The sequence below is a fragment of the Rousettus aegyptiacus genome, unplaced genomic scaffold (genome assembly GCF_014176215.1).
Source record: "Rousettus aegyptiacus isolate mRouAeg1 unplaced genomic scaffold, mRouAeg1.p scaffold_m13_p_2, whole genome shotgun sequence".
In the NCBI taxonomy this organism is placed as follows: domain Eukaryota; kingdom Metazoa; phylum Chordata; class Mammalia; order Chiroptera; family Pteropodidae; genus Rousettus; species Rousettus aegyptiacus.
The window spans coordinates 110,750,535-110,765,458 of NW_023416295.1; the positions used below are offsets into that span (position 1 = coordinate 110,750,535).

At 32.0% G+C, this 14,924-nt stretch overlaps 1 protein-coding gene across 7 annotated transcripts in view; it reads right to left on the reverse strand.

Moving 5' to 3' along the window:
* Positions 1–14,924, reverse strand: part of NAV3 (neuron navigator 3) — a 718,003-nt gene that overhangs the window by 57,516 nt on the left and 645,563 nt on the right. For all 7 annotated transcript variants that reach the window (XM_036236231.1, XM_036236227.1, XM_036236233.1 and 4 more), the window contains 5 exons: positions 14,032–14,192; positions 10,931–11,119; positions 7,966–8,018; positions 2,639–2,662; positions 262–339 (listed from right to left, as the gene is read on the reverse strand). In XM_036236231.1, the coding sequence (XP_036092124.1) occupies positions 262–339; positions 2,639–2,662; positions 7,966–8,018; positions 10,931–11,119; positions 14,032–14,192 (505 nt within the window). The remainder of the gene's footprint in view (positions 1–261; positions 340–2,638; positions 2,663–7,965; positions 8,019–10,930; positions 11,120–14,031; positions 14,193–14,924) is intronic.

A 14,924-nucleotide genomic window follows, 5' to 3' on the forward strand; every position in this document is an offset into this window, starting at 1 on the left:
AAAAACAAGAAAAGAAAGAAATCTTGTAGCTGTTGCTAATATTTGTTGCCAATCTTATAAGAAACAAAAAGGCATTTTAACTACATTATGATTCCTTATTAATTTGGGTTTACATTGTATTACCCAGTGTGCAGTCCCACTATTTAATGCCTTAAGTCGGTATAATTTTGGACATTTAAAGTCTGTAATTCTCTTACTAAAATTATCCTATTTACTATATAAAAATCTGTTTTACTACAGAAAAATTTAAGAGCGACTTACATTTGCTGAAAGTTGAGATGTGAGGGTAGCAACTTTTTCTTGTGATGCAACCAGCTCTCTCCGCAGTTTATGGATTTGCTGAATGTAATTAAAAAAATGAATTATATGCTAGTAGATTTTGACTTAAAACTATAATTCAACCCAAGAAAGAAGATATTGTAGTTAGCTCATTCTACTTCCACTGCATCAGCACCAATTCCTGAAATAAAGAAATGTGACTACTAGCTGCACAGTAACAATCAAATGCCACATTTTTATTGATTCCTCTACCTCTAAAAATTTGTGGCAATAAAACTCAGGTGGTAATTTTTTTTTTTCTTTTTAAAAGGTAAATATACATACACAAATTTTCTTGGCTCCTTTTTAGTAAAAAGTACGTTATTTTCTTATCAGCTTTTTTGTGTATTTATTCTAATTTCTCTAATTTGGCAACTCAGAGCTGTAAGAATATCCTGCAGTCACTGAAAGTTGGCTCTAAATCAGCATTTAATGATTTCACATTTGAAAATAAGTTTATTGGCTGGACTATTAATGACTAACACTCAGAGAGGCTTTCCAAAATCTTTATTATAATATCCTTTATTCAGTGCCTAACTATTAGCTCAGTGCAGAAATGCTTTATAGATTACCCATAGTTTAAAAATAAGGAGAAAATCAGTAATACTGTGCAAATAACTAGATAAAGCAACAAAATAAATATGCTAAAATGTTTTCCTTTTTAGTTAAGTTCACACTCAAAACTGAGCCATAGAAAGCTAAGAGTATATGCTATCATAATTAAAATTTTAATTTAAGCACTTCCACAGTTTAATATGCATGTCTCATGTTGCTATGAAATATAAACAATGATTAGTAAGGGTAAAATATAAGTCGACAAGTATACTTCTGATTTCAAGGAATTTTAGTTACTTAGATGCCAAACATTCTACTCTGATGATTCTCATTTTTTTCAAAACCAAGACTTCGTTTGTTGTATTTGGACTTTTTGAATACTGTCTCAGTATGAAAGAGCATTCTTGATACAGTTCATCCATTGTCTTTTTCTAATTTTCCTTGGCATTTGATTTTTTGTGGAGAAGAAACAGTGGTCAATATTGAGAGACTCTAAAAAAGAAGTGAACTGTAAGCCGGAAACAGAGATAGAGGACTTTTTTTATAATTTCAGCAAATATAATTCCATTTCATATCTGTTTTCTAAAGAGATATGTCCTAGCCCCAATTTACTCTAAGTTAAATTCATATGATGATGATCACATTCTCAGAAGGCAGAGAATTCATTTTATTCTTAAACCAAATTCAAACAGGTCTTCTGAAATTAATAGTTTCCATAGCATGATCCTATTACCTTTAAAATATAATCCAGGAAAACTTAAAGTACTATATACTATTTTTTAAAAACCATGACACATTATGGGGCATCAGTGATAAAAGAGGAGTTGGATAACTACTATTAAAGCAAATAGATGTTGCATTTCTATACCTCAGTAGCCTATATTATGAACAATGTTAGAAGCCTTGCCATTTGTACATGATGCAAATAAAATAGGTTTTTAAAAAACCACATTTACTTTTTATAAAAATCGAACAAGTATAAATCAATACTTTTCTAATATTTTTAAACAGTACAAATTTTACATTAAAAGCTAATAAAATATAACTTCAAAGGAAAGTTTCTTTGCAGTGACTGTTGCCAAGATATTTATTTTCTGTGGTCTGACTGCCTCGGTGTAAACCAATCAAATAGTTATTAACTGCACCTTGGGTAAAGGTCTAATTAAAGTTCCCCCGCTCTCCTTGGCCAGGAAAACTGTTATACAAAGGGAAATAAAAAGAATATTTTCTCCAGGTTGCAATCTGATCTGTACATACTTGCAAAGAAGTGTGTATTTGTGAAATGTGTGTCATTAGAACAATATACCACACTAGACAAGTGGTGATTAGAGGCAGCAAAGTCCTGCCACCAAACAGCTGGACTGGTGTGCTGGTAGCTTGTGCTGTGGAGGTCTGGGTGCTTAAAATTCAAGTTTCCTTAATCTTATGCAGTTAATCTCATAGGCAGTGGGAAAAGAGACTCTAATAAAATAGATCACACATTCATTTATTGATCAAAAATTTAATGAGTGCTTGTTACTAGAGACAATTTATTAGTTGTTGAGCTAAGACTCCAAACTAGTATGCAAGAGGTGAGTTTGCTTCTAAAAACTATGTTTCATTTTCTCTTAAGAGAAAAGAAATATCCAAGACCTTCTATCAACTATTTTCTACCCTCAGTGCTGTAGTCATGCTATTGTATCACAGAGCCCTCTAGTGGTAGAAACACTCATTTCATCATAAATGTTAAGAGTAGCAAAATATAAAAACGCTACAAGGTTTTTACCTCTGAATGAGCCTTTTCTTCAGCCTGTAAAAGAGAAAACGCAAAATAGTTTAACTATAAATAATTAATGTCAATTCATTTCACAAGTATATATTAGTGAAGTTATTATATTCTGTATATAAAATGTTATAATCTAACCTTAGACTATAGTAAAATGCATAACATTATTAAATTAAAATAGCAAGAACAAAAACCTTTAGGATTGAAAATAAATATTTCTTTATACATGAACCATACAGTATTTGAAAAATATAGGTTATCTGATCATGGTTACATAATATGCCTTAAAAGCAAAGGATAGAATTAAAAGATAGTGTTACTCTAAGATCCAGACCATAAGCAACAGAAAACAAAATAGTTTCAAAATTATACTCTAAAAAAGATGAGTACAGGAAAAAAATATTGAATTTTAAAATTATAGGGATGTTCAGCCAATAATCAAAAGTCAGAATTTTATTCTGTGATTTACATATCATAAAGATTTCCAAATAAAGTTTGAAGAAAAACATTGACCTTTACTGATAACTAGAAAACCATCAGGTTATTAGTTTCTATTTTCTATTACTTTTCCTAATGATAATTAATTAAATTTATTTGGCTGCAAGTAGCAAAATACTAAAACATCCAGCGTGAAGCTGGTGATAAAAGTAACTAACATCTTCCTTTACGCAGAATGTGGAAATGAGGACTACTGTAGGGACTTGAAGAGTGTTTATCCTCAACTTCAGAGAACGCCTAGCTCGGTTTTTCTTCTTTGTGCTGGGCTGCAAAATGCCAGAATATGAATTATGTACACCATTATATTTGGGGAGCTCTCTCATTCTGGAAAAAGTTGGAGAATGTATAATATCACAAAGAAGCACAAGCCTGCTCACTGCCTTGAGCAGGTCCAAAGCTAAAAAACAATCATGTATTTCCTCTCTCATCTTTGGAACATTTCCTGATTGATTGATGAAGGTACCTGTATCACTTTTTATATCTCCTTTTCCTCCAGAAACATAATATAAAACAAAGAAAACATCGAATTATTATACGTAAGCATCTCTTGAGTTTCATTTTCCCTATATTTTCTCGACTTAAAAATAATGTATAGTTAGTAATACAGTAGTTAAATAAAAGACTGGTTAAGAAGTAGAATCTTAATAGGCTTTAGGAGAAAACTGTTTAAAAATAAATGCTAACATAACGCTTGAATATTTTACATCTCAGCTTTAGTTTTTAAAGGGAAGATTTTATTTTTTTTTAATTTTAGTAATTTCAAGCATTCATATAAAGCTTAGTTTTTGAGCCAAAAGTAGAGAAGAAATTTTAAAATACGAATTTCATAAAATCGAAAGAAAGCTAGAGGTTGTTTGTTTTAACACATATGGCACAATTAACTACGACTATTCAGTTTCCCTAGTACTTTCCATGTTTACTTCCAGTTTATTCTGTGCGAATACTGCTTCAATGTTTGCTAAGATTACATAAAACTGATCATAAATAATGAATATTTAAAATAATTAGTGTATTCTATCTTCTAAATAGTCAAGAAATAGTCACTTTTTTTTTTCATAAAAATGCCCTGGATAAAAGACATATATTAGTTATATGCATAATTATTCCATATTATTTCCATATATACTATTCACTGTATATAATATATATTGACTTTTTCATTACTGTATATAATGACTTTTTTCATTACTGATTTTTCAGAGTTATCTTTTTCTTTAATATTGCTTTCTTTCATGCCCTTGGTTATTAATGCTAGGTAGGTGTTACCATAAAGACAAAGCAATGAATGAAAATAGTAGTATTTTTTTTCAGTGGGTTAGGCATGGGATTAATGATATCATGAGGCAATGTGATTATGTGTCACTTTGAAATGATGGTTGTGAAGCAAGCCCAATGTCCTGAAGGATGGGAAACAATATAAAACGCCTTTCCTGAATAAAATTATATCAGATAATTCTTTATTTTGTAAGCCATTAATCTGCTATTCATTCATCCATTTAAACTTACTAATTAAAAATATATTTACTTTAGTATTGGCTATGTGTTAGTAAATATACTAAAGGGGTTCATGATGAACTAAACATGGTCCTTGCTCTTATAAAACCAACACAAATTAGACTCCAAGTGCAAATCAGGTTCAATAAAGTTTTTAATATATAGCAAACCAAAGAACAACTATTGCAAGGATAAAAAATATAAATGCAAAACAGGATCAGCCATATAAACAATAAAAAGTGTTCTGGGTACTAAAAATAAAATTGCATAGGCTTCCCAGGCTATCTTTTATTTTCCAGTTTTTCATAAATATATGGATAAGAAGGGGTATTCCTTTCCTATGAGAAATGCAACAACACAATAACCAACAACCCAAACTCAACTTCAGGAAGAAAAGAAATCGCATGTCAGTATCTAAAGAAAGGTAATGCCAGATGACTGTAAACCTGGAAACATTTCATTTCAGCATTTTTAGACATTCTGGTTATTTTTTTAAAAAATTTTAAAAATTGTATTTTTAGGTAAATGCTCCAGATTTCACAATGTTGGTTTGGATTAAAACACACAAAGCTTGAATTTGTCAGAGTTAACAATCTGGCAAATTTGGCCTGCGACTTCCAACCAATTTGCAATCTCCCTGAAATCTTTCTGCTTAAGAATTCTAGAAGGTAATTTACATAACCTTATAAAAAGATACATTTGAAAATTTGTACTGAGTTACAATTCATAGAGACTTTAATAGAGCTACGTGTGAAGAAAGAACTCTTCCAATGGGATTTGTTAGACTGGTGATTTTACAGGATTTGTTGTTCTTTGCGACAAGCCATCTTTGTTAGTTTGTTTTAATATTTTTAAGCAAAATATGCAATTCCATAAATTGTATAAGTGAGAGTGTTAGAGTCAAGGTGGTTTGTACTCAGGCTTAATGTGAGCAGTGTGTTACCTAATAAGAGATAGTGCTTAATATTCCTGCAAAATAAACTTTTGCCCCTGAGCGCTACTTACTTTACAAAGGAACATCATGCACAGCTGTGCTAGTTGTGCACTGGATAACTTCAAAAGATGCAATTACATGTAGACCATGATATAAATGGTGCTTCCGAGAACCATGCAATTTATAACTTTGTTCTAATTTATGATATGCAACATTCCTGATCTTCTCTAATTATTGCAGAAAAATCATGGGCTAGATCTCTCTGATATCTTCCAATTTTATTTTATATGTGTAGTCCAAAAAAATTTAGCAGCTTGCTTGATATCACATAATAATTACTGATAGAGTCAGTCAGAAATGTAAATTAATGGAATTTTTTATCCAGAGTCCTTAAGAAAGCATGGAAAATAATGGTAAATTACCTTTTTACTTCATGGTTTGGAAAACACTTTCACAGATATTCTATCACTGCTAATTAAACCTCAGTGGATGATAAAGGGGTTTAAAGAGAATGACTCATCATCTTTAATTTTTCTCATTCTTAATCCTCCAAATGTGTATTTTTGAATTATTTTTATTGTAAGTTATTTGTCAAAAAGAGGGACATGTCTAGCATTTCTAATACTAAGTTACTAATTTCCTAATAATATCACCTTCTCATATGGCTCAATCACCTAATCCATCCCTTTCATATTTAACACCAGGACCTAATTCACCTCTAAATGTTGACCTATAAGTATGTGTTTATAGTCTATTTTAATCTGTTTCAATTTCATATTGTACTCTTAATACACTTCTCATTTCTGCTTCCTCCTTGTCTTTGTCCCATATGTCATATATATAATGTATGTATATATCCTATATATCTAGAAGTTTTAAAATGTATCCCTCTTTGTTCTCTATAAACCTGAAATATCTAACATAGTAGCTGCTTGGCACATGTGCTTATTTAAGTTAAAATTAATTAAAATAAAAAATTCAGTTCCTCTGTCACATCAGACACACTTCAAATAGCAACATGTGGTGACTGTATTAGATGGTGCAGATATAGAACATTTTTATTATCACAGAAAGGTCTATTGGCCTCTGATGTACTAATTAGCCATCTGTTTTTCTTCAACCCACGCTCTTTTATTCTAGAGTCTTTCTTAAGCTTCATCAAGGTGGTTTTATCCAAACATTGCTTTTGCATATATTTGTATATATTTAAAATATGATTATAATAATGTTGCATGTTTTGATGTTATATAGAGTTCAGTTGCAATAGTTTGACTCTGAACACATCTCCCTAATAAGTAGTAACATTTGCCCAACTAGAGGGACATTAAATCTTTACATATTTCTCTTATCCATTTTTTCTCAATACATTTTCACATTTCTCAAATTTCATTATATGTTTGCTTAACCATTAGATTTATCTAATAGTGATTTCTTCATTTATAAAATCTGTTGGCAATTTGAATTATTAAAAGGAGAGATAATAGAAAAACATCATCTCTGCCAATGTAGTCAGTCTAATCTTGAGTGCTATATAAAGCAACAGATATGAAGATGAACTTATAAAAATAGGGACATGACATTCGAACCTAATGAAAATGAGTGAAAAAAATTAGTATTGCCCTTAATGCTTAATTGCTCAGTTAACAGCCAAGGCTATGAACTTTTCATTAAACTTTGAATGCAGGATTCATAGTATTCAAGTTTCAGTGAAAATCAGTAAACTAAATATACTTCATTGTTATATAGGCATGAAGGAATTCTTGCAAAATATAAATTCCTCTAGAATTTAGTTTTTGAAAAAAATAAAATTATATTTTATTTTTTTTAGACAGAAAATTTTCCTTGGCAAAAATGAAAAATGATTTTACATATTAAGAAAATAAGTTGATACGCTGACATTTCTCTCTTAAGAAATAAAGTTTCAAATCTCATACACTACTTCAGAAGATTATTAAAAAATCTCTAAGCCTTTTAGGCCTCATCCTTTGTCACAGTCTTCTCAAAAAATAAACTTTAAAAAATAAAATAAAATGGATAAAATACCATAGAACAAGTGCCAGGCAATACCATGGCTCAGGGAATTGAACAAGGAAAACTAGTCAATATTATAAAAGTGTGGTAGAGCATAATGCATGATGTCAGGGATTCCAAGTTATACTCCAACAGCTTTTGTGAAATTCAGTCTTCTCCATATTGATTATAATGAGTATACAAAAGTCAAGTGGAAGCACATGTAAGTGGACCACAAAAGAGCTGGTATAGCACCTGCCAGCTCATCGGGTGTGCAAGAACTTAGAATATGACCTTATTTCATTGTGCAACTTCTGTGTAAATGTCAATCAATTTAATCACTGGTGTGCTTGGCAAAGGTAGGAACTTTTTCTTAATGGCCAATACTTACCGTAGAGTAAAGAGAAGAAGTGCTGGAGACCAGTGATAACGAAGAGCCATGAACTGGAGAAAGCAAAAACAACAAGAGGTAAAATAATAAAGTCTGCTCAGGTATACGAGGCCTTTACTAAAAGGTGAAGAATAGGTGGTTAGAGAAATAAAACAACAACCGCTGGACGTGAGAATTTGAGAATAAGTTCGTTGTCATTTCTTAGAGATCAAATGTTGAAAAATGAAAAGGTCCCATACCTACCCCCTAATGTACCTTCTTCATCATGTTATAGAGAGGAGTTGACAAGTACAAGCCCTTTAAGCATGCTTTGCACATACTGAAAATTGTAGTAAACTCCAACGTAATTAATAATCAGAAAATCATGAATACTGAAATAAAGTTGCCATAAATTTTCAAACTTAAAAAAAATTATGTATTTTATTTATTTGATTTTATTTTTATACAATGAAGAGCTATTTTCAATACTTTCCTCCATATACTTTCAGGGAAATAATAATTTTATCTAACTTGCCAGTTCAACATTATGTGCGATGAATTGATTATACTTTTTTAAATGGAGAATTATTGTTTCTTTCATAGTTCTAGTAATAGAAAATACTTCTTATTTCATGGTGGTGTCACTGAAATTAAGAATGGAAATTGCATACTGTCTTTTATCTAGGTATATCAAAATACCATCTCAAACTATTAACAGATTGCTTTATATTTTTGCACATCCAATGTATTAAGCCCCCAAATAGATAATATTGTCCTTAATTATATTTGTAGAAAAGTCCTTCTTCTTTTCATTGTGGGATAATATAAAGTTATTTCTCCTTATTTATCTATTAGACAAAGATTACTTAAGCAAACACAACCTGGCAGTCCCTCACTAGACCTTGGGACTATAAAAATGAATGACACTATCCTAGGAACTCAAAAAGTAGAGAGATACAAAATTAAATACATAATTACAACAGAGTAATAAAAATACTATGAAGAGCAATGTATTAGGTACTACAAAAGCACATGGTACTACAACTTGGTCTGGAGAAGACTGGGAAACTGTGCATATACTAGCATTCTATGAGATGTAGATAATGCTAGTAATCATCTTTAAAACACACACAGACACACAGACACACACACACACACACACACACACACACACACTTTTTTTCAACCTGTGAGACCACCGACATGAACTAGTGTGGTGTACCAGAAGGAAGGTAGACAATAAATCAGGAGATGCCATTTTCAGTCTTTTCCTGCTCTTTATTATTTCTTATCATTTACTTATAATCACTTAATATTTATAGTTCTATGACTTATGGTTTATGGCTTAGTATCCTCATCTTTCACTGTGAGCAGTGGGCCAGGGGTACCAATAAAGTCCCTTCCATCTTTCTAGTCTAAATAATTTCTTGATTCTAGACCTCAGTTTAAGAATTATAATAGTTCAGTATTCAATGCATGGCCATCAAAGAGCCATCTTGTCTATTTAAACTGGCATTCAGCAATTCAGATTATTTAATACTCATACATGGAAGGCCAGAATTTCCTAGCATTCAGCATATGAACAACATTCTATCGGAGATAAGGCATTAGAGAAAGGCATCAGTACAGTTAGAAGAAATTTACAGTATCGCAAGAGCCTGTCTGTGAAGGGAATGGTAGAACCATTTCAGAAAAATGATGAGTTAACATTTCAAGTTAGTTATATTTTTGTCTATCTACACTGCAGCAATCAGCATACTGTCAGAGTATAATTCACTCTCCATAACAGTAAACTCAGTGGTTTGGTTAACATCCCAAAAAGTAGTGGCAGTTGTAATTTACTGATTTAGTGCTAGCAACGTTAAATCCACAGTGGTGACCTGAAAACCATGAGCAAATTGTCATAGCTGTCTGTACTTTTAGTTGGAAGATACTTTAGAAAGTATCTCAAATAAAAAGTTAGGAAAGGGAAACAGAAAGGAAAAAAACTATTCTGTACTTTAATTTCATCCTCATGAGAAACCTATGAAACTACAGATGAAGAAATTAGGGGTAATACAGTCAGGGAATTTGCTCAAGTTCATACCACAAATAAATGGATGACCTGGTATATTTCAAGATCTGGAGTCCTTTATTTTATGTATAATTATTAAGGACTAAGATAGTAAGGCTTATTTCATGTTTTATTTTATTTTAACCAATGTGAACTTCTACATTTACTTTTATTTTATCTTTAGCTGCTATGCTTGATGAGTGCCACAAGTTTTCTTTATGAGTACATAAAAATTATTAATTTAATCAAAGAGAAAAATCTCTTAAATATTACTATCAAATTTGACATTTGAGTTTACATGGCTCAAAAATTATATACATTTAAACAACATCGATTAAGCCTCCTGAGTTTTTCATATCGATTTATTATATCTACATAGAACTTTACAACTACAAAGACATTTATTAGGGCAGATGAGAATTTTATTGCATTGAATAAGGAAATGTAACTTATAAAGCAAGAAAAAGATAAAATGTGAATTCAGAAATAATATAAAAACTCACAGAAGAGGGAATTTCTGAGAATAAATGTCAGCAGCTTATGATGGTTTCATAAGATAATTTTCTGCTTCACATATCTTTATGGTTAACTGAGATGTCAAACAAAACATTCACTTTGATATTTGACATATCAGGGCAAAGAGTCTCTAAAATTATGTGAATTTTTGTATGAGAACATTGAATTTATTCTGAACTATTCTATAGCCAAGTATTAATCTAAAGAACTTTTGGAATATTTCCAAAGGCATAAAGAAACAAAAGGTAACACAGACTAAAATGTCTTTAAGCTTTAGGGCTTCTCAAATGAGAATTATACTTACTCATTTAGTTACTCTTCAGGAATCTTTGTGATGTGAGCGATGTGATAGTTTTCATCTCAGAATTAAATAAAGTAACCTGTATATCCCCCCCCATAACCCCCCACTATGCCTACCTTCTTCCATGCTGTCTCGAAATGAGCCTGAATGACTGATGGCACGTGGCCTTTCCTCCAAAGATGTGGCACTCCCACAAAGCTGGGAGTCATCATAGAGATCGAAGGAAGAGTCCTGGGCTGGAATACTGTTTGAGCGCATCATGCTGGGCCCAGGAAGGTTAAATTGAGACAGATTGGTTGGGCTTACTGCAAAACAAAGCACACATAGCCTATTATTTTGGGTATTAGATAATGAAAATAGTAGGTTGATAGAATTGAGAATGTGATCTCAATTCTTACAGAAATGAATTTATAGGGTATCCCTATTTAAGGTAAGCCAAGAGTCTGCTTCTGAAATGTTCGATAACAGTTACAGTGGAGTCCCTCTTTTACTCTAGCATTTTCATGACAAGCTGTATGTCAACTTCAAAAGCAATAATAAACAAAACTAGCAAGCCACCTCTATTGTCCATGTAGAAACATGACATGGTGTTTTCTATGGGCCAATATGAAGAAAAAAAAGTCTTTATAGAGACTGTAGGTTTCTTTTTAGAGAAGATCGCATTACTTTAATGGGGAAAGCAAAATCAAAAAGGGAAGAAAACACAAGAAATCTAAATTTCCCAAGAACCTTTTGATGTTTCCACCTAAAGACTCTATTGTTTTGAGTTTTGATGTAGATTTCTTCCAGCACAGATTGTATGCTTCTATGAGTATAGGAGATAGGGGTTAATTCTGAATGGTTTGAAGGGTGAATGTAGAGAGGGAATAGAAGGGCATCCAAGGTGCACAAATGTCCATCAAATACATAGGCAGTGTATTTGAGGTGACAGCAGGCATTAGTAATGCTTCTACATGGCAAGCCTTGTGGCAAGGGGAAAATTGATTCTGAGCAATGTGATCATTCATGGGAAGATGACAGTGAATCTTACCAGGTTTGAGATGCCTCACCAAGACTGTGATCGACAACAGTAAATGAAGTTTTGTCCAAAAATTTGTTTTGTTTATATAAGGTACTGCACATAAATCACAGTTTACTTTGGCAGTGGCCCAACTACCTACCAGTAGATAGAGACATAATTGCAGAGATCTCAAATTTCTAAGATTTGTTATATGTGATTCTTTTACAGAAATATTTCTAAGAACTTTGAGTATAAAAATATTTTAATGGGTAGAAAGTAAAGAAAGCATGAATACTGCAGCTGTTAAATGTTAGTAATAATTACGTATCTACTACTTATTCAGAAAAGGTAATGACTAAATTTAAAACAAGTGATGACCAAAGAAAATTGTAGGACAGTACTATGCATTTTCAAGCCAAATAGTTACACTTGATATATTTTTAAAATTTTAATAATAAAGTAACTTTTATTTCTGATTGTATTTTAATAGTACTCATTGTCTTGCCTAATAAATATAAGTTCAGGTGATCTAGAAATAAAATCGAAACTCTTTAAAAATAAATATTATGTTTTTAAAATGTCATTTTTTTCCTTTGTAAAATAACACAGCATAGGAATCTCATAACACCTGATTTGAAGCTACATATACTTATGAAATCTGGGTAGGCACATGAGAGTGTTGATATATATGGGAAGGTCTTCATGTCACAATGGGTGAAAATTCTGAGAGGTGTGAGAGTACAAAAAATAAGATCAATTTGAAATCTGCAGTTGTGTCTGATAGTGCAAGAAATGCTTTCCCGTAAAATAATGACATAGCAGAGTCCATCACATCTTACAGTTTCTTGTCTTCATACATATTAGATGAGTCACTCCTCCCAATGTGACCTGGTATTATGAATCCATTCATCAGATGAGAAAACTGAGGTTAAACGACTTTGCCAGGGTCAGACATAGTAATAGTTTTTTTTTTTTTTATCAGAGAATAACTGAATAGATGAATTTAATTAAAATAATAACAATGGCAAAATAGTGGAACAAAGCGTCAACCATTCAAATTAATGCCAATTAACAAAAACACTGACAGGAGACATGAGACACCTAGTAAACGCATAACATTTCAGGTGATCTGGGTTTGTTTCAGATGTTGCATAACATTAGATTTTGTTTCATATTCTTATGACTTTATAAAACATTTTCAATTCATTTGTTGAAGCTAAAGTTTTAAGCTTCTTCTTGTGTTTTATCACTACGACCCAAAGTAAATAAAAGTTGTATCACTTTTTGTGATTATGAGGCAAAAAAGCCTCATCATTGTGTAGGCTTACAAACAAAAACTTGATGTTGATATGAATTCATAAGCTCATATGGAACCATGATAAAAATTATTATTTTTCATTTAGAAGTTTTATTCTACATAGCAAGAAGTGTTATAACAGGAAAGAAACAGCCTTGACTATTCCAAAGAGCAGAAAATTTAAAAGTCCAAATCACTGAAGAATTCAGACAATCTGTGGGTCCATTATTAGAATTTTTTTTTAAGTGAAAAGAGAAAAAAATAATGAGAATACTTTTAAAGTAATGAGAATACTTTTAAAGTAGACTATAAAATAAAACCTATGTCAAGTGTTGTCATGAGCAATAAACTGCATAGTGTTGTCTATGGCCATGCTACCCTGATCAAGCCCAGTCCCGTCAGATCTTGGAAGTTAAGCAAGGTCGGGCCTGCTTAGTTAGTGCTTAGATGGGAGACAAATTAGGAAGACCAGGTGCTATAGACATAAAAAATAAAAAAATTAGGGATTGTAAACTGACGAGGTCCTTGCAATCTGTGAGGTCAACCAAGGGTTGCTTCGCCTTATAAACACAAACAAACAAACAAAAAACTGCACAGTGTTTGTAAATTATTTCGTGAACATTATGCAATTACACAAATGAAAGGCACTGTTAGGGTATCTTTATCACCTCTTTTTCAAAATTAAATTTATTGAGGTGACATTGGTTAATAAAATTATATAGGTTTCAAGTGTACAATTCAATAATATGTCATATGTATATTGCATTGTATGTTCACCTCCCAAAGTTAAATTTCCTTCTGTCACCATATATATTTATCATCTCTTTTAAATGAACAATTTTTATGGAGAACTACCAAGGCTCCCGTGAGGGAGGGTGATGAAAGGAATGAGATGAAATTGATGTTTTAGAACATTTTACCCAAGTTTGAAAAGTGGTATTTGCCCGTTGCAGAAGATGACATGGCAGAAGGGGACACCAAAGGCGACTGGCTGCCAGTGTCCTGCAGACCCCCAGTTGAATGCGAACGCAGCCACTCTTTGCCTTCGTCTTGGCTGGCCTGCCGGGATGATGGAGTATATCTGCAAAACAGCACAGCTAGGGCACTTAAGCACATCTAAAGGGGCAAGGCAATATCAGGACAAGAAAACAATTGAGAGGAGCTTACTATTCAGACTGAACAACATTCTCAAACAGATTGAATCTAATTATAATTGCTTAATTCTTCCAGATGATATGACACCATCTGAATCTCACAGGAAAAAAAATTTTTTTGAAAAGAAAATTACACTTTTGCAAAATATGTAGTTGAAAAATCATAAGCAGTTGAGTAGACAGCCAAGTTGATTGAGAAGGACTCAAAAGCACAGTGCTTGGAAGGATGTTAAAAGGGTGAAAACACAGACTAAAAATGGTGAACAGCGGTAGGCCAGAAGCCAAAAGAAGTGGAGCGACGGTCACAAAAAAGCATAGAAAATGGAACGTAAATTAACAGCTTTTTTTTTTTTTATAAAGGAAAAATATTTATTTGGTAAAAATGCCACTTGACATCGTGTCTGGATTTTAAAATAAAAGAGGGAGAAATAGTCTCTCACTTTATTAGAATATACATTTCTGGAACAAAATCTTGAAATAGAATAATTGCAAGCTGTTTATTATTGCTAAGAACTGGAGAGAAAAGGGATAATGTGAAAGATCTATTTGGCCAGTACTCAGTTTCCGCAGAGTAGAGTAAATTCTTACCACCAAAAAAAAGTCAATCTCTTATGTTCGTATAGTGCTATAGCTTTATTAGCAGTTCATTCCATATCTTC